The sequence below is a fragment of the Anas acuta genome, chromosome 3 (assembly GCF_963932015.1).
Source record: "Anas acuta chromosome 3, bAnaAcu1.1, whole genome shotgun sequence".
Lineage (NCBI taxonomy): Eukaryota > Metazoa > Chordata > Aves > Anseriformes > Anatidae > Anas > Anas acuta.
Genome location: NC_088981.1, coordinates 58,271,684 through 58,298,713, shown reverse-complemented (window position 1 = coordinate 58,298,713; position 27,030 = coordinate 58,271,684). Strand labels below are relative to the sequence as shown.

Here is a 27,030-nt window from a genome sequence, read left to right as displayed (position 1 = left end):
TATTCCAACTTTACTTCCAGAGGAAAATAACCTCTGTATATAATTCTAGCACCAAAAGCTGCTTTTGTTCTGTTGCTGACTTAGAATTACTGCAGTAGGCTCTAATATTGAACTGTTCCATAAGAGTTTTAAAAACTTTTTTCTTCTGATTTGACGTTAGAAACCATAGATGCTTGCGTTTTCTTAACAGAAATAAGTCATATCTAGGTCACCAATCACATTGGCAGCACATGTGATCTAGCAGACAGCTTACGAACTCCAGAAATCTAAGTGCCATCCTCAAAATATCTATGGTAGACTGCCAAACCTCAGCAATCATCAAATCACAGAACCCCAGAGCATCCTGAGTTGGAAGGAACCCACGAGGATCACCAAACCCAGCTCCTGGCTCCACAGAGGACCACCCAAAAATCAGACCTTATGTCTGAGAGCGTTGTCCAAACGCTTCTTGAACTTGAGCAAGCTTGGTGCCATGACCACTTCCCCGGGAAGCTGTTCCAGGCTAGTCACATTACTCTCTACCCCTCTGGTTTCACCATCCTACTTTGTGAAGTGCTTTGGGATTTATAGATGAAATCCACAAGTTTTACCTACACATAGGAATAACCAGCATTGTAGCTGACAGAGGCAACTTTGAGGTAAGAAACTCAAAGTACCGTAAGTGTTGAATTTGATTCCAAAGTATTAGCACATGGACATTCACCAGCCTAGCACAGTGGCAAACTCAATGTTTAGGAAAAAAATGTGTTGTTCAAGCAGAAGTTTCTGAAACAGAACTAACACCATCGGCCTGGTAGCAATCAACCAGAAGAAATCTGTACGCAAGATCTAACTGCAAGATTCAACCTAGGCTTCAAGCTACATTCAACTTGAATTGATGAAGGTAAGATAACAATCGTTTATGCTTAAAATAGAATTCTTTTTTCCTACAACAATTACTGACATGAATAGGAAAGCTACATAGATGCAAGTCTTTGAATAATTGCCAGCAAAATAGAAATTTATACAAGCTAAGTAACTGGCAAAGCTGGCAAGAAAAGCATTTTAGTTTGCATTTGTAAAATACCAACACGTGAATTCCTATGTCAGCTTCCTCTTAAACTTCTAAAGAGAAGAAAGAATTATTTAGGCTTAAGAAACATTAGAGACACTGGAAAAAAAAAGAAAAAGTGACAACCACCACCTACTCGCACGTTCACTTTGAGCACCCTTTCACTTCCAGGAATGCTGAGATTTGTCCAAACATGCACACTGCAGAGTCCAGCTCATTAATCCATGCAACCTACAAAGCACTTTTGCTAGCACAGAATAAAACATTGACAACAGCAGGAGTCCAAATTAAGCTCCAAAACTTCATTTTTCACCCCTCCCCCAGCAGTCAAGCCTCTTCATTTTCCACACTGAAGGCTTGCCAATATAACCGTAGTAACGCAGAGCGGCGACATTATGCTGAAATTAAACACTGCAAAATATGGTACCTCTCGTCAAAACGGGGACAGGGAGGTGTGCTCTCAGTACAACCGTAAGGTGTAACTGAGGGTCCAAATGTACTAAAATGGAAACCATAAGTTTTACTTTGTATTCCGTCTTGATTTTTTTTTTTTTTTTTGCATGTTGCATACAGATATTAACTACTTTATGATCCATGCTGGAAACGATACAAATGCTGTGTGTGCAATCTAGTTCTCTCAGGTGGTTTAGAGTTGTGGGTTTTTTTTTTTTTTGGATGGACTCCTTTCCTACAGGCAGCACGTATTAGCAGATTATTTTCTTGATGACTACTGAGACCTAAAACTCCCAATAGCTGCTTGCTGCCCTTCACACAGCTTAAGTATTATAAGAAGAAATGTGAATTTGTAAGCCGAGGTAGCTGCTGGAGTCCTGAGTTCACAGGGGCGATAGCATTAACCCATCCCCAGGGAATACACAGGGCACAGCAACTCCGCATGGCCTCAGCCGCCAACACAAGCTTCACATCTCCTTGAGGGAGCACACTTGTTGCTCCTAGACTAGAAAACCAGCGAAGCACGGCTGATTAAACATGCCCCAGAGCGCAGTGCTGCATGGTGTGGCCTACATCCTTCAGTTCCCCTCGCCTCAGGGTGCTGCCTCCAGGCCGGTGACCAGGAGCGCTGCTGAGCGGCAGCTGCCTCAGGCCACAAGCACAGAGGAAGCCTTCCAGCAGCACAAGTGCTGGTGCCCAGGGATGTTCTCGTTTGTTAGCCACCAGTTTCAGCTGGGGTGCCTGAAACTTTGAACTTTCAGGCAATTCGAACGAGAGCTTCAGCATGTCCCAGCCAGCTAGACCAAAACCCGAACTAAATTTTCAGTCTTTTCTGTGAACTGGAGGTTTCTGAAAAACATCGGGCTGAAAGCAAAAAACATCTGGCACAGCCAGCACGAAATACACCCCTCCTTCGCCACCCCTACCGGAAGGGGAAAGGATATGAGGCAACCCACAACCAGACAGGATCAAGAATAACACAAAACCACACCTTTAGGCAATCTTAACTCAGGTTGCTGCAGCCCTGCTCTTGGCCTGTCCTCTGGAAGCTGTGTTGTAACACAGTACGTCAACTCAGAGAACTTATTCAACTGAAAGCTAACTAAAAAGAAAGAACGAGTTAATATATCATCATTCGTGCCAGCTCCCTGACCCACCGACCATGAAACTGTACGAGCACTAAAAGCAGCACAAGCAAGAAGCGTGCTAATCCAATGCTTCATCCACTTAAACTGCTATAGGATTGCACCTCAGAGGATGACAGTACATCCACCTGTTCTAATTTATTGAGATTAGAGTCCATACAAAACTGGATTATACATGTATGCTAATCTTCCCCTGCTTATCACTGCACCAGTTGGGAAGCATCAATAAGGACGATAACCTTTCCAACACTGATGTGCGTATCGCAGGGATTGCTGCCTTACTTGTACATATTTCCTTATCACCTCTAAGGATCACCTGAAAATATTCCATGTTATCCAGGCATGTTAGCATCAGCCATCTGATACAGTTTTACTGCAAAAATACTGCTGGAAGTTACTATAGTGGTAGCTCTAAAGCAACAGCTTCAATCCAGAATACATACAGAAAATGTAATTTCCTGTAAACGGAACCAGATCCTGAAGGCAGGCACCTGACACTTTGCAACCAGTCACAGCAGAAACTGAAATCCACTGAGCAGGTTTGGAAAGTCTGCCTCCCAGGAAATCTTTCCATTGGAGCTGTTCTTAAAGTATGTGAACAGAGAAGAAATAAAGACAAAATATCAGGTTGTCGACACACTGATCGTTCAAAGCAGAGACACTTCTGGGACACTGCAGGGAACAGAGCAAAATGCAAGCAGTTAAGCTACAAAAGGGACTGGAAGTCTTCCAGTTACACACCCATCTGGCACGGTGTGCTACAGAAGCTCTCGCTTTAGGCTTAGTCCATTTTCCTAGTGCTTTTATTGCATTTTGGCCCCCTTGCATCAGCTGGAAAAGGGAGATCATGGGCTGTGGTAACGGAATTACTGGCAAGAACCCTTATTTTCTTTCTTCTTTTGTGGAACATTTTCAGAATATATACTTCAAACACTTTCTCCATTTTCCTCAAAATTGTGAAATACACTCAACTGTGTTGAGGTATTTAAACCAAGTTAAAACTGCTTCACGCTTGGTGATCTCCAAGAACTCCAGTTATTAAGCCTCAAAGAAATAAATGCAATGGAGTAAAGCTTCAACACAAGTCTTTGAGCAGTAGCTACATCCAGCCCATGAGATGCTGACAACTTGCCTGCAAACAGCAAATTCTGCCACATACCTGGAGACTGATCCAGCCAAAAGCTACAGCAGGACTGGGCTGCACCACGCAGCCTGGCCCTGGACACTGCTGTCTGTATCAGTCCCAGGCTGGGAGAAGGATGTCCCAGATCCCAGCACACACCACTCACTGCCAGCTCTAACCCATGCCAGAGGGTTCAGAAGTCACAGGCTGACTCTATCCTTCTTCAGTAAGGAGTCTGGATGTGAAGTTACAGACCAAGGCCATGTCAAGTTCAGACATCACCACTAGAGACGGCTTTCCGTGGCTGTAATAATACCCCCGCTGCCCTCAGTCTGTGAGAGTGAATGGAATAGGAACAAAGAGCCCTCTGCTCACTCTATGGGTAAGGAAGAGCATAATCCCTCGTGAACAAACCAGAAACAGGTGATGCTGCAAGATCCGAGCACTTTCTTAAAAGATAATAGCACTGACTGCATCAGCCTACTCTCAAGAAAAGGATAATAATGCCTTAAAACCTTTCCTATCCTCCTCCCTTTAGAGCTGCAGCTCTAGGGAATGCATTCTTCCTCCTCTCCTCCTGCCCTCCCTCCCTAAGTGCCTATGGAGTCGCTTTAAAAAAAAAAAAAAAAAAAAAAAAAACCAGTAAGATAATAATCCTGCTTTGTACAGCAATGCTGTAATTCCACAAGATGCTTTGGAAGCATCAATTTTGCTGTTTGTCCTGTAATGTTTCATATGCACCATACTACATCCAGAGCTGTTACTCCTGGTTAATATATCAGGAAAATTCTCAACTTCAGTGACAACCCTGAAAGACATAAGAATAAAAAAAGCTCCAAAAAAAGAAGCTGCCAAATTTTTGAGATATACAGTCTCAAAGTAAATAAATAGGTACATGTTTATGAAGCTCTGTTCCTCTCTGTAGGTATGAGCATACACCCATAAAATCGATTGTGGAAGGTAGAGTGGCATGGGCTTTCAACTATGGTAAACTAATGCAGTTTTGAAATATAATATACAAATATTGAATAAGATTAATCAGGGAACTTTACCCCCTTCAATATGTAACACCACCGTAAGCCAAAGCAAGTACTTGTATCACAGCAAACTGCATGATTTGCAAGGTCACAGAAAACCCCTGTAAGAGACTGCACATTAAGGGACTCCAGCTGTCTTATTAATTATATTTATTACTGTATGAATAACCAGTGGACTTCAGCTCTACAGAAAACAAAGGAAACAGATAACATAAACAGGACTTCAGTTTATTTACACAGATAACAACCAATTATTTTCTAGTAGAAGGGACCAGGACAGTGTCACCGATCCTTTTGCAGTTGTACTTGCCCCAGGAATTCTGACGGTGTTTGGAACTGACCTAATCCTGCTCTAAAGGAGACCTGGAGGGGTTCCCAGTTCTTCCCACTTCCAACTGGGATCTGGAAGGCAAGGCTGTGCTCAGGAAGCAAATAGCTTCTGCCCTTCCCTACGGATGCCACATGTCGCTCTATCGACTGCGCAAGCTGCAAGGGGCAAGAGAAGATGGAGCACAGCCAAAATCCCAGCTTTCACCAGCACGCCACGCTACTGCTAGTACGTAGAAGCAGAAGCAATGATGACCATACATACATCCAGATTAAAGACAATTTGTTTTCATATGAATCACCTGTACTCAGCCTTCCTGCAGTAACCTTATCATAAATACTGCATTGAAATGCAGTAATAAACCAATAAAACAAACAAAAAAAAGCCATATATCTAGCATAAGTATATTTTCTAAAGGGACAGAACAGCACCATCACGCTTTTAAAAGCCTGTGTAGCTGCAAAAATTGAATTGAAGGTGGAACAGCAGAAGCAGGAATTTTTAATCTATGGGTGTGCCTCTACAGTGAAGTTAAATGAAGCACTCTGCTCCTGTGTCAACATAACTGGATGAGGTTATCCCAGGCATGAGGGCCAGAATCACAAATGAATTCCTGCAGTCTTACAGATGTTCCTTTCCTGTTGGTACATCACTGGATCTTCCCCGTTCATTCCCCAGAGTTTTCTGTGCTATGCTCACAAAAGTGATTTGATGTGCTTCTGACAGAAGAGCAGCTCTACAAAATTGTCAGTGCTCAAGACCATGAGAGGGTGATGAAGAACATCAAGCTCTTGGTAATTATTTAACCTGTACCTTTACGCTCCAGACTACAGGTTTCAGTCTCTAGACCCCAGTGAGCCAGAAAGACTGTACTGAAAGCACCGTTACACCTGCGTCAGGCAGGCATTGCATAAAGGGGAAAAGATCACAGGAAACTCTCTGCAGGAGCTGCGTGTAACTCTTTTGTGAAGACATCACTGGAAAGCTGTCGTCGCCGCTAAAAGCAGCAGCTGCTTACTCACCCAAAGCACACTCCGCAAGAGACATCCACGGATGCCATCAACAAGGAAGCCCCAGAGCAACTCATTTACTTTATTACGTAAGGAAGAAACGCAGAGCCAAATTTTCACATGGGCATCTCGTACCTACATTAAAGTGTATGCTTCTTGTGGGATCTGAAAGAGCACCGATTCCCACCGATTTCAAATGAGCCCGTCTGTGGGAAATCTCTAAGCCCCATGCTGCATCTAAACATATCCTAAAGGTTATTCATGAAAGCAGGCATGATTTAGGACAGAATTCAGCTCTGGCTTGCCATTGTTATGGGCTGATCAGCAGCTCTTCATAACTGAACCGAGGATTACAGCCACTCCAATCAAGGAGTGAATTCAGTTCTCAGAGGAAAAAAAAGTAATATACAACAAAAAGAAGCAGCCTGTGCTTGTATCTCAAGCTTAGCCCGAGGATCATTTTCTCTCGGAATACAAACAATTCAAGCTTCTTACAGGTATTTACCTGTCAGTGGTTATTGGAAGATTCCCCAGTTATCAAAACAGATTGCACTGTCAGCTGTCACACACATGTTCTGCTGCACAAAAAGCCTTCACTGACTGCTTATGCCATCTCCTTCTAATAAATGTATTTCTGAGTCTATCTGTAGCACTCAAAATAAACCCCCAGAGAGGCCATACAAAATAAGCTGTAGGAGACCACAGCGAGCAGATGTTCTGGGACAATGTGAAGCGGGGAGCCTATTATGAAAGGCAAGAATCCCAGCCAACAATTTCATTTTTATTTAACGTAGATGTGTAAAATCCATATCGTTGCTGAGCCTTTGAGGCTTTTTAGTTTCTTTGGTTATAGCATACAAACACGACTGGCAGATCACCTACGCGTGAGAATCCAGCAGTGCTAAACAGCGACAGTTGCAAGGGGCTGGAAACAAAAGGAACAAGTTTTGAACAACCAGCACCACAGAATAATCTTAAAACTCAGCTCTTCTCTACTGGGGGACAGAAGAAAACTAAGTGACAAAACTGAAGCTTTCCCTTCATTAACTTAATTTGATTTTTCCTGCCCATTATGCTCTTAAATTGCTGGGATAATGGCATTAAATGATGTATTAGGGTCTCTTCCATTTTTAGTTAGTCCTTTAGCCTTTTAGACAATTTGTTTCACTCTGCTTTACCTTGTTCCATGTATGACTTCTTGGTACAGCGCTGCTGAGGTGCTCCAGCCAGAGGAGGAGCTTTACAGGGCCTGTTGCTTCCTGACGCAGACATGGGCCAGGCAGTAAGGCCTTCAGATTTAGGAAAGCACCTGGTTAAGGAACTGGTGAATGCAGTCCAGTGGCAAACTGCCTTCGATGACATGGGACCTGGAAAGCATTGCCTCTGAAAAGAGGCTGAAAGAGCTGGGTTTGTTTAGCCTGGAGAAGAGATGGTTCCGGGGAGACCTCACTGCAGGCTTTCAGTACTTGAAGAGGACTTTCAGGAAAGAGGGTAAAAGACTTTTCACCAAGGCCTACAGTGAGAGGTCAAGGGATAATAGTTTCATGTTGAAAGAGGATAGATTTAAATGGGATATTATTTGGTTTTGTTTGTTTTTGTTTTGTTTGTTTAACCACAAGGTTGATTAGGCACTGGAACAGGTTGCCCAAAGAGGCTGTGCAGCCGCAGTGTTAGGAGTGTTCAAACCCAGGTTGGATGGGGTTTGGGGCAACCTGGCGTGGTTGTGTCCCTACTTCTGGCAGGGACTAGGGGTGCCGGAGGACACTAGACGGTCTTTTAAAAGCCCCTTTCGCGCCAAACCAGTCTGGTTCTTTACATTAGAAACTGACTAAAAAAGAGAAGTCAAGTTCTTATAATGGCTGTGGTAGGTTCAGGAGTCACTTCTGCATGACACATCCTGTTCACAGCTACAGAAACACAAACTGCAGGAGGAGGAAAAAAATAAAAATCAAAGGTTTCCTTCTGTTTTTCTCTCAGAAAAACACTTACCTAGCTTTACTCAGCCCTTTTTCCATTGGGGAATATATTTTCATGATGCCCTCTCACCTAGATGTCTCACAATGAGCTTTACATCTCCACTGTATTTTAAGAGACACTAACAATTTCATAACCTGCATTTTTCCTGACACATTAATATGTAACACATAATATTTAGAAACTAGTGCTATTACCTTGATGCATTTAGCAGATAAGATAGCATTTCAAATGAAAGTAACTAAAAATAATCCGTCAGTCTGAACGTGGACCATCTATCCCAGTGTCTCACTGGTATCGCTGGGAGCTTTAGTCAATAAGCACTGCAAGAGCACACCCTTAATACTATTTACATTATAGAAGTGGTTGGGAACTCCCAGCCCCATCAGGGTTTCTGTGCCCAGATGACACCCAAGCCAGATGCTCTGCAAGGCAACATCTTCCTCAGCCTGGGAAAAGGCCAGGGGAAGCTCCTGCCACAGAGCAGAGCTGCTACAGCAGGCCAGTCACCAAGAATGAAGGAGAACCCAGGTCTCACGGGTTGAAATTTCCAGTGTTGCCTCCTAACAGAGCCTAGAGCTCAATATCCACAGTCAAAAGCTCTGTAACCCACCCTTCTCTGAACCCCATTTAATTGTGACAATGTACTCTACACACACAGACACAAAGATGCTGTATCCATAATACCTCACCACTGACTTACCTATCTGGAGAACATGGCTACAATCACCAACTCTGTGCACCCTCTGCATTATTAATCTGCATTTCTTGCTCCAACTCATCACTTGCAACACAGCGCTGCTGGAATGCAAAGCTCTTTCAGCATGAATTCCACTGATGGTGGTAGATTGGTGGTAGATGTTTTTTTAAGTAGTTGCTCTCAACTCTGAAGAATGATGCACCAGGATAATTTCTTCAGCTATGTAATGAACCACCATTCCCAACAGGGACTTTCCAGTCATGATGCTACAGAAAGGGCAGCGGTGATTCAGCAGCAGAGAGGTAGAAGAAGGGAGTGCCCAAGCAGTAAGTTAAGTGATGGATGCAAGTGCTGCATAATCACAGAAAGAACGTACAGCATTTCAAGTGGCTGACGAAACCCAGTGAAGTGAAAAAATAATAATCAGGAAGTACAGCAAATAAGTTACTGAGCAAACTACATGTTCTGAGAGACAACACAGATTAGAAGAAAACTTGCAGTTTGTCTCTCTGTGGGACCATTTTTCTTGGTCCTGCATAAAGCTAACTTAGTAGGAAGCATGTGCTTTTTGTTTTTTAACTAGGGAATACATTTAAGTCAACTGCTTGAAACAAGAACACTAGTTCAGAAAATAATAACTCTTGAGTTTAAGCTGAGAGTCTGTGTCGGTGTGTCACAAAGCCATAAATCGCTTTAAGAACAATTTAGCATCACGGAATCTAGGGTACTTAGAGAAAAATGGGAAGAAACTGCAGGAAGGCAACCGAGCCCTGGTTCTGCTTTATTTCACTTCTGTGCATTTATAAACATTTACAGGCACACCATCTACACAAGCTCTGTAAAGTCTGCAGAAAAGGTTCAGATGTAGAACCTCATCTGAACAAAGCTCCCTGTTACACCAGTGACTGTACTGGCTCTCCGACGATTGTCATTTTGTGAGCCAAGATGCTCCCCAAGCATACCACACTGTAGGTTTTTAAGCCCACTGCGCTGACGCTTGTGAGAAATGAGTGATACCAAATTCCAGAAACAATGAGAACAACCTGAATCCATTTTATTATCTGTTATTTGATGAATGCTGTTTTAGTCAGTCATCACTGTTACAGAGAATTATTTCAGTAGCCCTACACAGAAGTGGCAATACAAAGTAACATCACAAGGGCCACCGACCCATGAAACCTGAGCATAAGATGTTGAAGAACAGGGGATGCTCTAGTATAACACAATATAAAGGCTACCAGGAGATAACTGCATGACAAGTACATCAGTCAAGTTGCTTAGCTTGAGAACCATCTTAGAAACAAGCAACTACAGCCTAGAAAACCCAGATCCTCCTCAGTCACCAAGTACACGATCTCTTATCTTCCATTAGCCCCTCTGAGATTGTACACAGAAGTCAGAATGCTTGATATTGTACTTCTGACAAATTACCAATCTTCAAAAAAAAAATAATCTTGCAAGGCAGACAAGGAGGAGGAACACACCTGAAAACAGTAAACAAACGATCCCTGTGCCCATGCACTAGAAGCAGTCAATGCAAGTTGCTTCAAAAGACAGTGCAAGGTACTTCAGAGTAAGACAAATTTCCAATGAAGTTTCTCTCTCATTCCTCAAGGTGCATCCAATTTCCCCCCAAAGTACAAGATTAAAGCTGTGGTCTCCCTTCTTGTAGAGGTCAGAGTGCTGTACAGTACAGGTCATCCCAGAAACCTGCGTGCATTAATTATCCCAGCTTGGACACTTGTACGCTACTTGTTTTGCTAGTCAGCCGAACACTCACCCCTAACTTACCCTGCACTTTAAAATTGATGCAATTTCTAAAAGCGTCAGATTACGAGTCACATGAAACATTTCTGTCAACTTGGCAAAAAATCTGCCTCAACCTAAAAGTCTCTGTGAAGAATTCACCTCAATTTAGAGCACCTTCCTCTCCTGAAGGGCTGACCCAGATTACTGATTCATGTCAGTTTTTCCTTTTATATTTGTTCCTTTTTTTTTTTTTTTAAAAAGGACACTGTTCAGCTAGCCCTGGATGCATTTGTGTAACACTAAATGACCAGTTAAGGATCTGTACAATAAGCAAATCATCTTAATTACAGTTACCTACAAAACAAATGAAAAAAAATGAATTGCTTAACCAAAGAAACTAAGTAATCTATACTCATTTATGGCTCCGTTTAAAAAAAAATAAAAACAGGATATGAATATCAAGTCATTATAATGTGGAAAAAGTATCCTTTAATAGTAATGTATTTCAACTTTCAGAACACAGCACTGTAGATAGGCTTCTCTACTGTATTTTGGTATTTTGGCATCTCTCTGACTCTTTAAACATTCTTGAACTGTTTAGAAATTACGCTGGATTTCAGAGACCTGCAATTGAACTGCAAGAGCTCAACACAGCTGAGAAAAAAATATTGTCTTCATGGAAAAAAACAGCTCCTGAGACAGCTGGCCAATCCCATATACATTGGGTTCTGCAAGAAATCGGACTGATTTTTCCCTTTTTCACCTTACTCCTTCTAAGTGGTGGGAAAAGTATGAAATGTTCCAACAGTTACTAAGGCTGATTCCACACTTGCTTCTCATGAGGCTTTTTTTTTTTTTTTTAAATCAAACAGACTTTAAATCATGCATGACAAAGTGCTAGAATAGGCTAATTCTTAATATTTGGTGCTTGAATGGTTCCATTATACTTAGCTAGGACCTACTCACTGTTCATATGTATTTCTAATTATGTCTCAGCATTTAAGCACCATCACTTGACGGAAGCCAGCTGAAGAAGATTATTAGCAGGCTAATCCAAATTTAGACAGGATGATGAGTATTTACATCTGAGATTAGATTTTCTTTTATTTAATACTTCCCAAAGTTCTCTTTGGAGCAGTGAAAGGTATGAAGTGAGCCATCAGAGATCACCAGGAGTTCAGACTACATTATGCAAAGCACAAAGAAGACATTAGGGAAGGGAAGGCTTGATAATGGGCAGATAAAGTTATACTGCATCTACCGCCTCTCTCCCCCTCCCCCAAATCCCAGTTCATTTGTACACACTTCAAGAGTTGAGAGATTTGTTGCTTTTATCTCATTCAAACACAGTAATACGCTCCATCACATCATTCCTTACTCTCATGACTTAATTGCCCCTTACACTGAGTCTAGTAAGACTCAGTACCTTGAATGAAACCAATTAACCATTACGTAAATTGGAAGTCATTTTACTGTTAAAATCTTACTTGATGTTCAGCCATGCTGTACTACTGTAATGCACTACAGTTTTTTAAATAGTGGAGTGTGCAGATAATTCTTTACCTTATCACTAACATCTTTGATCACTGAAAGCACATAGCAAGATAGAGGACGAGAAGGGATACTGGGAAGGAGTTTATATTCGCCATCTCCAAATGCTTCCTTTCCACCCCAGTGGAAGGAAGACAACTGAAACAGAAAACTGTGAAATAAATACACCCTTCGTGACCATGTCAATTTTGTTCCCTACACTGTTCCCCGTTTGCATTTTTCAGCTTACACAGCTTCTACTCTTCAATGCTTTTCTGTTCCTAACCTGGAAGCAATATGGTTTTTTTTCAGAAATTTTCAGGCAGTAGAACAACTAGTTCTTAAAAATAGATATTGGATGCAGAAACGTGAAAACCCACAGACCCTTCCAGACTTAAGTTCCAGCCTCACAGCCAACACCACAACATAGCTTTTAGGCAGCAGCTCTCACAGCACAGAACAGATCGTGAGCAGACAAACTTCTATGTCCTGCTCTTTGCAGCACAGTTTGCTCAAAACCCATCGAAATAAGAAATGTTATATTACATAAGCGTGCAGTTATGTAGTGCTAGACGCCAGACGCCTACTGCCAGAATTAGAAGGGGCCCACTTCAAGTCAAATCTCCCATTACAAGAAAAGCCTTTGTGAACTATGGAGACCCCGCCTATTGCACAGACCAGTCCGAAAATTAATGAACAAGAGGCACACGAACATCACAGATAATTCAGCTCTGTGAGCCTCACTAGGATACACCTTCCAATGAGACTCTCGGGTTGTACCTGTCCTACAGTTAAGAGGTACTGAAGCTCCTAGAATTTTTAAGTCTCTCTTACCAGTCACGTGGAGAGTATGGGCTCTATAATGAAGCTCTGTGTCCTTCCTATTTCTGTCTGTGAGCACAGCTCCTCTGAAATTTTGGGAACACTACCTCTAAGGCCAGATCTCTAAGAACTGCAGGGTCTGACATGCCCATGGCTGCGGAGCCATCCAGCTCAGGGACCTGGAAGCAGCAGCCCTCGAAGCAAAGCGCTTGGTGTTTCAGATAGATGACGTGCACATGCATGTCCACGCTGCTGAGTCTTGCGTGGACAGGGCAGACAGTCCAGATATTTATTTTATTATTATTTTTTTTTCCTCTTCCACAGGAGAGGAGACAGCTACAGCCAAAACTTTTTGAACGCTCACTTGCCAAAGTGTTGCATGCACGTAAAGGCAACCCACAAAATAAGTTTAGAGTTGCAGGTCAAATCAAATCCCTGTCGGTAAGTTTTTAGGTGGCACAGAAACCCTAACGCAGCGCTGCAACTTTAGCTTTATGAAGTCTTCACCGGCCTGGTGAGCGTGGGCTTTAATTCTAAGTGTACAACACACATCTGTTAATAACAATTAAGAAGAAAGGTATTCAGGAGAAACTTTCTGGCTGCTGTTTGTAAGCACGGGCCATCCCTGTGTCCCTCCATCCCTGCATCCCCGCGGCCCCCTCTCACCGGCGTTGTAGAAGCGGTCGAGCACGGCGGTCTCGCCGAAGTCCAGCTTGCCGAAGTGCAGCGTCTCCAGCGTGGCGCCCACCGCCTCGCACGCCTCCCGCAGGCTCTGCAGGGCGCCGCTCTCGGCCGCCAGCAGCGGCCCCTGGCTGGCCTCGTTGATCACGTAGGTGACCGCCGTCCGACGCCCGCCGCCCTTGGCTCTCGCCGCGATGCCGCCGCCGCCGCCACCGGCCCCGTCGTCGCCCCAGGGCTCGGGCTGGAGGCTGCGGGCGCCGCCGTCGGTCCCCTGCCCCCGCCGGCCGAGCCCCTCCTCGCCGCCGCCGCCGCCGGGGGGGGGCCCGGGCAGCGAGAAGCTGACGGTCCCCTCGCCGCCGTCGCTCATCCCTGCGGAGCCGCCACCGCCGCTGCCCGGGGCTCGGGGCTCCCCCGCGGGGCTAGCGGGGGCTGCCGGAGCCCAGGGGGCGAGCGCCGGCGCCCGCCTCCGGCACCATCGCCTCCCCCGGGCACCCGCGGGGCCACGCGGCGAGCCGGCCCCCGGCAGGCAGCAACAACAGCAGCAGCAGCGGCAGCAGCAGCAGCAGCAGCAGCAGCAGCAGCAGCAGCAGCCGCCCTCCTCTCCCCTCCGCCTTCCTCCTCGCCGCCCCGCGGAGCTCCCCGGCTCGCTGCTTCTGCCCCCGGACCCACTCGCGGCAGGGCTCTCCCCGGCGGCAGCCGCACGGCGACGGGCGGCCAGCGGGGGCGGCCCCAGCGCCGCGCTCCGCCCTCCGGGGCCGGCCCAGAGCCGCCCGCTGCTGCCCGGGGGCGGCCCCTCGGGGCTGGGGCTCGGCGCTTCACGGCTGGGGTTGGTGGTGGGGTGGCCGTCGAGGGAGAGAGGGCCTGTGGGGTTTGGGGTGAGGTGTAGTGAGAGCTCTGCGCTGCTCCTGGACCAAAACTGAAGAATGAAATCGCTCATTTGTTTATTGGATCAGGGATTCTATTAAGTAGGTACAGGAGAAATGTAAAAGCTTTTGGATCACCCAGCTTGGAAATGGTATTCAAGATGATCACGTCCATCAGCATGGCCTACTGAGTGCCACCCCCAAACCACATCCCCTAGTCCCACAGCTTTTAAATACCTCCAGGGATGGCGACTCCCCCACCTCCCTGGGCAGCCCATTCCAACACTGAACCACCCCTTCCATGAAGAAATAATTCCTGATCCCCGATCTAAACCTCCCCTGGTGCAACCTGAGGCTGTTTTCTTGTGTCCTGTCACTTGTTGCTTGAGACGAGACACTGACACCCTCCTCACTGCAACCAACCAACGCCACCCTTGCTGCACCATGCAGCAAAACAGCCCTCTATGTATTCCGAATTATGTTAATATGGCATATCAATAGGTCCATCCTATTACAATTGATTTTGCGGAGGCAGATCAACTTGCTGGCACTAAGCCTGTTCCTATACCACTGTTTTCCATGACTGCTGTAGGAAGAGGATAAATTCTGGAATAATCAAGAAAAATTAGTCACTGTGGTACCTTCAGTAGCCCTGCTTGTGTTTGCGTTGATCAGTCCCCATTTTCAATAAGATATGCCTGGCATTTGCTTCTGCTGATAAGGAATGGGTAAATGGGGTGGGAAGATGACGAGCAAACGAAAGACTAATTTACAGGGGAAAGTTAATATTTGCTAATCTGCAATATACAGTAGGTTATTGTTTCTTGCTACAGTCAGAATGGCAATCAGTGTTTTCCTAAATAAAGCAGTTTTCCACAAAACACAGAATCAGTGTTAATCCATTCAGCGCTGCAGTTACATCACCTTACAGGAAGCAAGAACAATATGTCTCTGTTGTTCTCTAGAACAACCCATGTTTGTCAAGTGCAGAAGGAAGTCCCGGGCTGAAAGAAGACGGAAGAAGCATGCTATTCTACTTAGCCTTGCTGCCTTGTGAGGCATGCTTCATTATTAGCACTGTGTCCACTCCAAATTCAAGACAGTTGTTCTATTGATTCGACTGGGAGTGAGGGAGGGCCCTAAACTGAAAAGAAATAAAGTAACAAAAATGCAGATTAATCTGGAATAACCCACAGAAATTGTCCGTCTGTTTATACAGGAAAAGCATATCTCTTAATCTGTTAACTCTTCGAAGTGAGCAATCGGGTTTTCAGGAGTTCTTCTGTATCAATCTTTGAATAAACAATGATGATAATCATTCAAAGTTTATTTATATTTTTTAATCAGCATAATATCCCATTTATTATCAGAAATATGCATACCTTGTTACTCAAGTGTTGTGCAATTAACATCTTTAGCACCAGATGGCTTGCATATAATTACAATCCAGTATCACCCTGTTCCTGCTCTGCTTGTTGCAAGGACAAGAACTTGCAACAAGTAGTTAGCTGTAAATTTGTTGAAATATTTCCCTCTCTTCCTTCCATGTTTTTATGGCTATACAATAGCCATAGTCTCTAGATTTAAACAATTATAGTTCTAAAACTATATCCCAGAATAAAACTATATCCCAAGAACTTTCCAGTCTTATTAGTTGTAAATATAAATGCAATTTTTGTGAAAAAACATCACGTCAGGTGCCAAAGACTTGATCAAGCTATTCAAACTAGTGTTAACAAGATCCAAGACAAAAAAAAAAAAAAAAAAAAAAAAAAAAAAAAAAAAAAAGTAATTCCAATGTAAGCATTTTGATTTAGAGAAATGAATTCTGAAGCCTATGTGCAATTTTCAGAACTCTGTCCAGGTTATTTATATATTTTTCATGTATTCTGGGCATCAGTGTCCAGTTCAGGGAGAAAAAATATTCAAGACTAACTCTGCATTTCGAAATTTCTTGATACTATTGGAGATGGATAGAACGGACAAAAATACATTGCTATAGGAATTTGCAAAAGTAAGATCCAGTATGCTTCAATTATGGGTGTAAATAAATAAATAAATAAATAAAGGAAACTTGTAGATACAAAAATCCAAATGGGATCTCAAAAGGACATAAAATAATCCTTTTTTCCATGAGCTTTAGTCCAGAACTCTTACAAGCAAATAGAAGTGGTTAAACTGAAGTTAAAAAATAATAATAATAATAATTTTTTTCCTAATAATTATCATAAAAAAAGTTGGACTAAGCCTGTCCCTGTAGACAATCAGAAGCAGCCTTTATATTCAATATAGAAAAGGCAGGGCTTTGTTATGGGGGAGTCAGCTGCCGATCTTTAAAAATGGTAGCTCTATGATTAAGATAAACATTTCGAGCAATATTTAAGTACCAAGGGACAGGTAAATAAACTGGTGTTCACCGTGCATGGGTGCAGCTGCTCATGTAACAGTAACAGCATGGGGAATTATCATTTAGTGAATTATGGCATGGTGCATATAATGACACTCAGCAAAAAGTGCCGGAGCAATGTGAATACATCTCCGGGCATGGATATTTCTTGAAGGCCCTTTATTATGACCATCGTGAAGGGAAAAATGTGTGCTGTTCTTGCCTTTGTACTTTTTTTTTTTTTTTCCCCCACACTGTAAGTCTCACACTTCTTTCTAAATCTCATCATTTTTCTTCCTCTGCTCCAATGTTTTTTCCTCCTCTCATTTCTTTTGTTGTTTTAAACTTCCCAAAGCATCTCCATGCTAGCAGGCTCTTCCTTCCAGCTCCCACTAAGGTCACTTTCCCTGTCTGACACTGTGAGATTTTTCCCTTCCCATCCATTCTTTTATTTTCACTCCTGCCTGTTTTCCAACCTTATCGCAAACCTTGGGATATTAAATGCTTTTCTTAAAGCTTCAACTCATACGGCCTTATGATTATACGGAAATTTCAGCTGAGGAAACGATAGATAGCTGTGTGCCTGTAGCAGAAGAGAGATCGGTGTCCTGAGAAGACGCTGAACTGGATGCAAGGATATTGCTGTAGGCATCTCAACCTCCCATTCTAGCGCCAGCAAGGGGCATGATTATGAGCTCTGCACAGAGAAGTGACTGCGGTATAAACAGAGCATGCTAAACGAGCCGAAATCAGTTCACTGAAGTGATAATGCTGCCTTAGGAAAAATATCTCGGTGTACTTGGGGAATGTTGTCTGCAACGCTGAGCTCTCGGTTATTGCGTGGAGCACGGCTGCCATCTAACGACACTTTCTGGCTTGTGTGGGACTTGGTGGCGAGAGGGATGGCAGCACTTGGGTTTCAATAGCTGCCTAAAACACGCTGCTGTTACTGGTTGCCCTTCATGCTTCTTGAACTTACCTGCCCAGGGCCTTAGGAGGAAATAGTCATGTTTCTCAGCTTGTGAAATAGCTTTTATTTCTGCCTATGCAAATACTCTTATTCACCATGTTATTTTTCTTCTTCTAAGGGCCTTCAAAACCTGAATTTACAAGCTCGTCTGTGGAAAAAACATATTTAGGGAACAAGTCCTTCCCTCAGGACTTCCTTGTAACCTTCTGCCCGCTCCCTGATCTTTAGTGTCTACAAAACCTCTTCTAATCTGTCTTTAAAACAAAGTTGGGCCACTGATAAGGACTGCTTCCTATTGATATAACCTCTGCAGAATTTCATTGATAACAAAAGATAACTGGACCTGAAAATGCACTTGATGAAACCCTTCCGATTCTCAGATGTATCAGAGATAACTTGTCTGTAGAGTAATTGCACTTCCCACCACCAAGCCCTTGAAAACAAAACAATAGCTCACAAAAGGCCATGCCCAAATTTATTTACTGCACCACTGTGATGGGTATGTATCTTCTCAAATGTTGTTCTTGGCATCCCAGTCACAAAGGACAATTACTTTAAAAACACTTCCTCAGAAGACTGGCTTTTAATTTCCATTTTGAAGAAATCCATTAATTTTAATGTACAGGCTAAACTGGTGGAATTCCACCTGGAGCAGCCAATTCAATAAGCTATTCCTCTGCCCCAGGGTTGAGTAGTCTGATTTCATCCAGTGTCTGGCAATAAATTAAGCCTATAAATTGCTAGTTGTGAGGATCTAGGAGCTGCTGTGAAGTTTTGTTCTTGTTAGATAACCCAGAGGATGCATTAAATTGAGCTTCGCTTGTGCTGAATTTGGATTGATTTTATTGTAAAGCCCTGGAGATTGTTTGATAAACCTATTTGTTTTCATTTTTACTATGATATCAAAGGATTCAGTGATCTGCATCTGAGTGCCAGTTTAAGGAATTAGACATTCCCATGGCTTTACAGCAGACTTTGTAGATTTTAATTTTAAATATAAGGATGACAGGAATAGCAGGAATACATAACTAAACTCCAAGCTCAACTTCAATTACATCATCCCATTTGCTTTCACCATACCTTCCAAATGCGTAAAATAATACTTTTGTATTTTTATCTACACATAGAGATAGGTCATTATAACTAATTGGGGTAATCTGCGTCCAACTGGAGTCATCTCTGCACTTGTATTTTAAAGTCCTTTATCATGTACAAGATGGGATATAACTAAGGCTGCAGCTGCTGTTTCGGTCGAATACTTATTTTCTGTTTTCCTTTTGAAGGCAAAGTTCCCACTGACTTAGAAGTTGTCATGGGTGTAAGAAAACTTGAGCTTGTTGGTAAGAGGACCTCCATAAAGCATTAACTGTATGACAAGAAGAATGATAAAATGCATATGTATTATATATATGTGCATTATATGTGTCTGTATTATGAATATATGCATATATATGCAGATCTGTTCAACAGGTTAGAAGATGAAATAGCCTAGGACTTTTGAAAAGGAAAAATGACAGTCAGTATACATAGTTGTACTGTGATCAAAACATTTATTCAAGCTGATACAGCGTGCTGATGAATGCCTTACGTGGCGTACACTAGAAGGGGCTACCTTTGAAGTTTGAAAGCCATCGCTTTGTCACCAAAGGGTGACTTTACAGAACTGTTTGCCACAAGCACAGTGCAGAAAGCGGCGGGGGCCAGGTGACCTTCCATTATGCGAGCCACCCAGGTACCCAGCCGAGCTCCCCGCAGTACCAAGCCACACATTTCTCGGCGGCACCGCCTGAAATTACATTTTTTTCCTCCGGGACCCTCGAGCCAGCCCCCAGCCCCCCCCCCGGCTGCGGCGGCCCCTCAGGGCGGGCCGGGCAGCTCCCCACACGCTGCCCGCGCTCAAAATGGCGGCGGCGCAGGCTCGGCACCGCCCGGCGGGCGGAGCGCTTCCGACGGGGCCCTGCGGGCTGCGGGGCGGCGGCTCCGGGCCGGGGCCGGGGCCGGGGCCGGGGCCGGGGCCATGGGCACGGCCGGGGATGGTGGTGCTGGTGTCGGTGCCGCCGCTCTGCGGCTGCCGGGGCTGCACGGCTACGCGGCCGAGTTCTCGCCCTACTGGCCGGGCCGCGCCGCCTGCGCCGCCGCGCAGTACTACGGCATCGCAGGTGCGGGGCGGGGAGGGGGGGGATGGCGGTGGCTCGGTGCGTGCTGTGGTGTGGATGAGCTGTGTCTGCACGCCCAGGTTGGCTCTCCACAGACAGAAAGAAATGTTGTGTCTGCTGTGGTATCAAGGAGATGCAAAGGGACCCCGTGCTGGTGTGTGGGTAACGCCAGGTCACGGGTCACACACCCTGCCCCTGCTGTGCGTGAGCTGCTTCCCTTCCTGCCTCATCCACAGGTGAACGGGGGGACAAAACCCTGGTGTAAATAAATCACTCTTTTGGGGAACACGAGGGACAACGAGCTGTTTGTGCACAGGCCTGAACTGTTTGGCCTCTTAAAGCAGCTCAGAACCCATCCAAGTACCTACTGCCTGCCTGGGGACATGGCAGAGCCCTTGGCGCGGGGCAGTGAGCTGTGATGTGTTGTTTTATTTCGGTGTTTCAGGTTGTGGAACTCTGGCAGTGCTGGAACAAAAAGGAGCTGGGATTGTTCTGCTCAGGAGGTAATGCAGGAAATATTTTATCTTCTAAAAAAGAAACGTAAACCTATATTGTAGTGAGTAGAAAACCCAACCCGAACATTTTTGGGACTTAGTGATATAAAGTATTGTGTGTATGCTGTATTATCTACTAAATACATGTATTTGTACTTAGATATAAACGATTGGCTTGCATTGTACAGATCTTGTTACAAGACGTAACCTGGATTTACCCCCAAGTGTAAACCATTTTATAGCAAACACGCAATGCAAATTAAAAGTAGCCCTCATGTCCTAGCTTAAAATTAATTTTTTTGTTTGTTTGTTTTTATGGGTGCGTTGCTAGCTATATTTCTCTCCTTATTATTGGCTTACACTGAAAATAGAGCAGGGAGCTGTGGCAAGTCAGGGAGGTCCTTTCTAGGAGATGGAGTGTTCTGGGAGTTTGATCTCTGATCTTGAAGGGAGAAAGATAAGAAAGGTTAGGAAGGAAAGGGTTTGGTACTTGGCCATCGTTTTTTAAAGAAGCTTTGAGATGGCAATTGTTTAGATTAAGAAGAGAGATGAAATAGAAATACTTAACAAACAGTTAATCAGAGAAGTTATTTTAATTCATAATTTTACAGCAAGACTGTTTGAGGCTGTTAAGCACAGTTGGTTCTGCTAGGCACCCTGGTTCAGTAGTGTTCATTTCTCTGTTTCCGGAGACTCCGTTTGTTTTGTGATGGAAACTCCTGTACCTTCCTGAGCATCAGGCTTTGTCATTTTCTCTATAGAAACTTTCAGTGTGCGTGCCGTTCCCTCATAATTACTGTGAGGTGCCATGAAGTTCAACCTGAGCTTAGCTAAACCTTAAGAGAAAAGGGGGTAAATAACTTTGTATTTACTATGAGATAACAGCATTGTCACTGATAGTTGTTGCAGAGCAACTAATACATGGAATTGGATCCCACACCATGAATTGTTGTGCTGAAAGCCATTTTTAGGAGTTATAGAGATCTTTAGTAAGTTCATTACTATCTTTCTGTTGGTTTTTCATTCTGACTCAGCTTCTTAATGATGCTGTGGATTGGTTAGTGCCCTCCCAACACAAACATTTTATTTCTTTGTTTACCACAGTTGTTACAGACAAGTACCTCTGTAGCAACCTCCTGAAGAAACGGTAGATCAGAATGAGATATGTGGCACCTCTTACCTCTCCTTGCCCAGCAGTTAAGGACTGAAATCCAGATTCCATTCTCTGTGTCACAGATCCTTAGCTCATCCATGCTGTAACTTAATCAACCTATTCTGACCTTAATCAACCTATTCATGTAAAGGTTAACATTGTATCCAGTAAGCTACTTGTAAGGAGACTCACTGGAAACTTAAATAAAAAGCTGTTTAGAACGGTAAAGAGGTTAATTCTAAAAAAATACTGTCTTCGCATGTAACTAGTCCAGACTTATGCATTGTGCTTACCTATGGACAAATATTTTCATTGTTCTCACTTAGCTATGACTGGAACGACGGCCTTTTTGATGTGACGTGGAGTGAGAACAACGAGCACGTGTTGATCACTTCGAGCGGGGATGGATCTCTGCAAGTCTGGGATACGGCTAAACCCAAAGGTCCACTGCAAGTCTATAAAGAGCACACTCAAGAGGTAAATCAGGCAGTCTTGAAGACTTTAATATATAATGCTTGAATTATTAAAGGTGTGGACTCATAGTCAAAAGTGTTTTTTGCAGTCTATTTTTTAACTTAGTTTGGGTCCATGCTTTGAATTTATAACAACGTTATTTTGAATATATAGTAAATGATATATTCTACATATTCATCTACTACAGTATATGAATGCACAAACACCACTTAATAAATAAATCTAATATATTCAGAAGTAGCATTTGTGTGTTCTTCTAGGCTAAGTAGTCATTGAATAGTATGAGAGTCCTGAAGTCATTTTGTGGCTTTAGTGAACATAATTGGATAGGTCTAAATCAGGCAGCTGACGTGCTATATAGCAGCATTATCTTTGAGGATACAGAATGATACAAATAATGTGGATCCTTAGGGCTTCTGTTCTACCCACTCAACCTTTTCCATATTAGCATCACTGAGATCCTGCTCAATACAACAGTAATCAAATATTGGGATAGTGTGTATTTTTTAGCCTTGGTTTGATACCATTGAATTTGATTTGCTTAAAATCTCAGTTTCTTTATACAGTGCAATATTGGTAGAGAAAATGTTATATTCACGTTCATGAATGTATCTGCATATTTTAAAGGCCTTTTATGCCTCAGCGTACTTATCTTCCCACAAAAGCAATTTTTCTACTTTTTTTTTTCCATGCTCTCTTTCTGACACACTACTCCTTTTTCTCAAGTCTTTGTACTTTGTGTGATCAGTTCTAGCTTGAATTAGTGGCACTTCATCTGAATGAAATAAATGTGCGTGAAATAAGCTAGTGGATATTTAGTCAACAAAAAGTACTTTGGGAATCCAGTTTTATATTCACAAAGAACTCTTTTTTTCTGATATGAAGCACAAAGCTAAAATTTGTCTGCTGTACCTTTTTTCTTTTTCCTTGTAATGTAGCTATTTTGGCTTAATAAATATACTAGATAAATAAGGAATTGTGGGAGATGAGTGTGGTTGTGGTCACTATTTTATGATAGTGTTCAAAGACTGATGGAAAGATGTAGGCAAAACATTGCTTTTTTTTTTTTTTTTTTTTTTTTTTTTTTTGGACCCTATCATTTTCCACTTGAAATTCTGTCCCTTGAATTATTTTGGTTTTGCTACACCATCTGTTGTTTGTGAAGTAAAAATTTCTGTGTCCAAGTCTTGGTTTAGCAGGGAGCATGGGGAGGTGGATGCATTCAACCGTGAGTTGGAAAGACGGTATAGGACACGTGGGTTTACTGTGAGACGTGAAAGTTTTGTATTTATTATAAGTGTATATTAAGAGGAGAGATTTCAGCAGGAACATAACAAAGAGTTTGTGGTAAACGTTGGCTCTTTATGAGCCAATGCTCTTTAAAACAACAATGCTCTTTAAAATGATTGACTACCTTCTTGATCCATAATCCTTGTCTGACGCTTTTAGTGATGATTTTGTCACTGTTTTGTAATACTTCTAATGCAAGATTGATGGGGATTGGTTTCTTGTTTTCTAAATGAGATTGTTGTCCCCCCTCAAACAGAATGCACAGTTTTAATTTAAAAGTGCATCTTTACTGTTAAAGGACAATGAGTTTTATTCCAGCACTAACCAACTGCTGCTGACTATCATGAATAAATTAGTATAACTTTGGTTTTGATGAAGTGTCACTAGAACATGAGACAACAGAGTACTTGAATTAACTTTGTCTTATAAAGTGATTTTTAGCGTTATATTGAACTTTTTTTTTAAACTTCTTTCATTCATCTTCTTTTCATCTTACCTGAGACATTTCATACTGGTGTTCATGGCATTAAGGCGTTAATAAAGCATTTCATAACTGAAGATAAAGCACTGAAAGAGTAACAGTTGAGGTTTGTGCTGTATTCCTATACTTTCCCAGTTACTCAACACAGCTTCTGTTGAAGCATCTGTAAATTTATGCTGGATGATTTTCTTCTTTTCATTCCCTTCCCATTACCTGGACCTGACATGTGCCAAATGAAAAACAGCTCTTGCCTTTTCAGAGCCTGTTGTCTGCTCTGTTTGTAATCCTTGCCTGGAGGAGAACTTGTCCAGGTACCATTACCTGCAGTGCAGCTGCAGGATGCTGGGCAGCCCCAGCCATGCCTGCCATATGCGTGCAGATCGCTGTCATTGCGTGTCTTTGACAGATCTGCCTTCTGATAACTTGCCAGGCAGCTGTAAACCATATGTGCACTTTGTGTTATCTGCACGGCACATCTAATACATCCCGAATTTTGTGGGTCTTGGTGAACTGTGTGACAGAGGCACATATTTCTGCATTTCTTGAAAATTCTGGATGTGACTATGCTAGCCCAGCACCTGAACTGAGCAAACTTTGTAGGGCTGTTGCATGAATGAGGCATAGTGGTATGTTTAGGGGCATTGCCAAACAACATGTTAAGAGTATAACACAAGACTACTCCCCAGATTCATGGGGAAGGAGAGGAGCCAGTTGGAAAAATGTGATGTCTTCTATTTTAAAACATGAGCAGGTACTTGTGTGTCTCCTTCATTAATAATTTTAATAGAAGGAGGCAGGTTGAATAAGGAGCTGTAGTACTGGTAGGAAGCTGGCAAAGGTAAAAAAAAAAAAGTCAAGGGAGTAAAGGCATGGTTTAGAGGGAAAAAAAAAAAAAAAAAAAACTGAAGAATTACAGCTCAGTTATTATTTGGCTTTCATCAGATAGTGTGTAATTGTCATGTTCATTTGGTTTATAAACTCTTCACAAAACACAAAGCAAAAGGGTGCCAGGGCAATAACCGTTCCAGTATATAGAAGTGGGGCATTGCAAGTTTAAGAAGAAAAGTTGTACATGTTGCACTGCTTTTCCTGTGGGCAATGGTTGCTTTCACCTTTGGGGAAATGAGCAAATAGATGAAAAACAGTTAATTTAAACTGGATCCAGCATAGTCTGAAATTGTTTTGTGAAGGAAAATGCCCAGAAGTAGAAGACGATACCTTGATTTCCTTTCTCATGCAGGACACTTTCCGTAGAAGACTTTGTCTCTTGCTAGATTACTTTATTTTCTGTCTAACTTTTCTGCTTTTCCTCTGGTGACACAGGTCAAAACATTTTCACCTTCGAAACAGGTTTGCTGTAATTTAATGCATGATTATAGGGGCTAAACTGCACTGCACTGCTTGAGCCTCTAATATGTTGACTTGCAGATTAGATCCAGTGCTGTGCTAGAATGAGACTGTCCCAGCTGACACCTTAGAGCTTGTATGTTTTTGCTGGAACAGCAGAGCTGAAAAATCAGCAAAGGTGGATAGAGTTAAGGTACTGTCTATCAAGATAGGGAGATCAATGTTAGAATAAACTGAGAGAAGAAAGAGCTTATTTCAGCTTCAAAGAGAAAAGCACTTTCTTAATAGCTGGAATGATTAGTCGTTAAGGAAATGGGGTTTTTATTTTTGCTTCGTTTGTTTGAGGGTATGGATAGTAAAGAAGAATGTCGTAGAACTTGGAAAATGTGAAAATCGAGAGTATTTGATGGCATGTGGTTATTTTGAGAATTAGAAATAGTAAAAAAGCATTTACAGTTAGCTAAAATCTCACAGTCAACTCCATTGTCAGTTCTGAAGAGAGATGTCAGGTACATTGTTAGCAATTACAAACTGGATGTTTGAATAAAATTGGATCAGAGATCGGGAATCAATTTGAGTTATGGCTTCTTACTGTGCTAGAAACTTATAGTGATGGTGGGTCTGTGTAGATTTTGTGGATTTTATGTCTTTTTTTTTTTTTTTGCTTCTCCATTTTGATCCATCTTTGATTTTTGGATACTTTTCTGAGGCTATAGGTGCCTTTAATGCCAGATGGAGATGTTGAATTTAATTCTTGTTCAGGTAAATGGCATTGTTGGCAGCTCTGTGATGCTTGACCAATGTGTTTTTTTGCTGATTATGATATAATCTGCAAATCCAAGTGTATTTAGTGGAACTTCGTCTAACTAGAGTTTCAAACTTGTAATGCTTTTTCTAAACTAGTCTGTTATATTGTTTGTAGGCATATAGTGTTGACTGGAGCCAAACTAGAGGAGAGCAGCTAGTGGTGTCTGGTTCATGGGATCAAACAGCCAAGCTGGTATGTTTGTTTTATTTTTTTTCTGAAAGCAAAAATGTCATTTGTTTTGGAACTGATAGTTCTTCATGTTAAGAAACAAAATTGATTAACCTTTCCTTCACTTTAAACTGAGGCTGCAATTCTGTTTTAACTGAGATGGTTTTTATCCTTCAGTTGACAGCAGTTTAAGCTTACCAGTGCTTTTCATGATACATGGTAAAAAGAAGTTAGCTTAGTCCTTTCTGTACGTATAAATCTCCTACATACATGAAACCCCGTCCTTTCCTACTACTGCATGTGTACTTCAACAATTTTATTTTCGCTTTATTTAGTGGGATCCAGCTGTGGGGAAGTCTTTACGCACTTTTAAAGGCCACGAAGGGGTCATTTACAGCACTATCTGGTCTCCTCACATCCCTGGTTGTTTTGCATCTGCTTCAGGTAAGCATGATGGTAAAGGAGTTCTCACAACAAAAAAGCCTAAATGGTATTGCATTAGTTCAGTGCTTTGTCCAGCAGGTGGTACTGTGCCTCATACATAAAAATGGAAGAGGGAAAGATAAATGTATTGCTGCAGCTGGACGTAAGTTCTCTTACCACCTCTAACTTATTCTCTTGGTGGCTGTTCCGACTGGGATCAGCAGTTTTCTAGCAGTCACTTTAGTGACCTCGTAGCAATTTTTTCTATGATTTTATGTAACCTCATCCATTCACCTGGCTCTTGTTACTAACCTCTAAAATATGCTACATACTTTATTTTGTGTTCTGGCTTACACTTTCAATAAAACTGTCTCAAGCATCAGCATTCTGTTAGGCCTGTGAAAAACACAGTCA

At 42.6% G+C, this 27,030-nt stretch overlaps 2 protein-coding genes across 2 annotated transcripts in view; one reads left to right on the top strand and one right to left on the bottom strand.

Moving 5' to 3' along the window:
* Positions 1 to 14,323, bottom strand: part of MAP3K5 (mitogen-activated protein kinase kinase kinase 5) — a 100,081-nt gene extending 85,758 nt beyond the window's left edge. Inside the window, exon 1 of the mRNA XM_068677312.1 lies at positions 13,589 to 14,323. Coding sequence (XP_068533413.1) covers positions 13,589 to 13,970 — 382 coding nt within the window. The 5' untranslated portion in view covers positions 13,971 to 14,323. The remainder of the gene's footprint in view (positions 1 to 13,588) is intronic.
* Positions 14,324 to 19,761: 5,438 nt separating this feature from the next.
* The window catches only part of PEX7 (peroxisomal biogenesis factor 7), a 39,509-nt gene continuing 32,240 nt past the window's right edge, over positions 19,762 to 27,030 (top strand). The window contains exons 1-5 of the mRNA XM_068677327.1: positions 19,762 to 19,981; positions 20,424 to 20,481; positions 21,952 to 22,102; positions 26,140 to 26,217; positions 26,529 to 26,637. Coding sequence (XP_068533428.1) covers positions 19,840 to 19,981; positions 20,424 to 20,481; positions 21,952 to 22,102; positions 26,140 to 26,217; positions 26,529 to 26,637 — 538 coding nt within the window. The 5' untranslated portion in view covers positions 19,762 to 19,839. The remainder of the gene's footprint in view (positions 19,982 to 20,423; positions 20,482 to 21,951; positions 22,103 to 26,139; positions 26,218 to 26,528; positions 26,638 to 27,030) is intronic.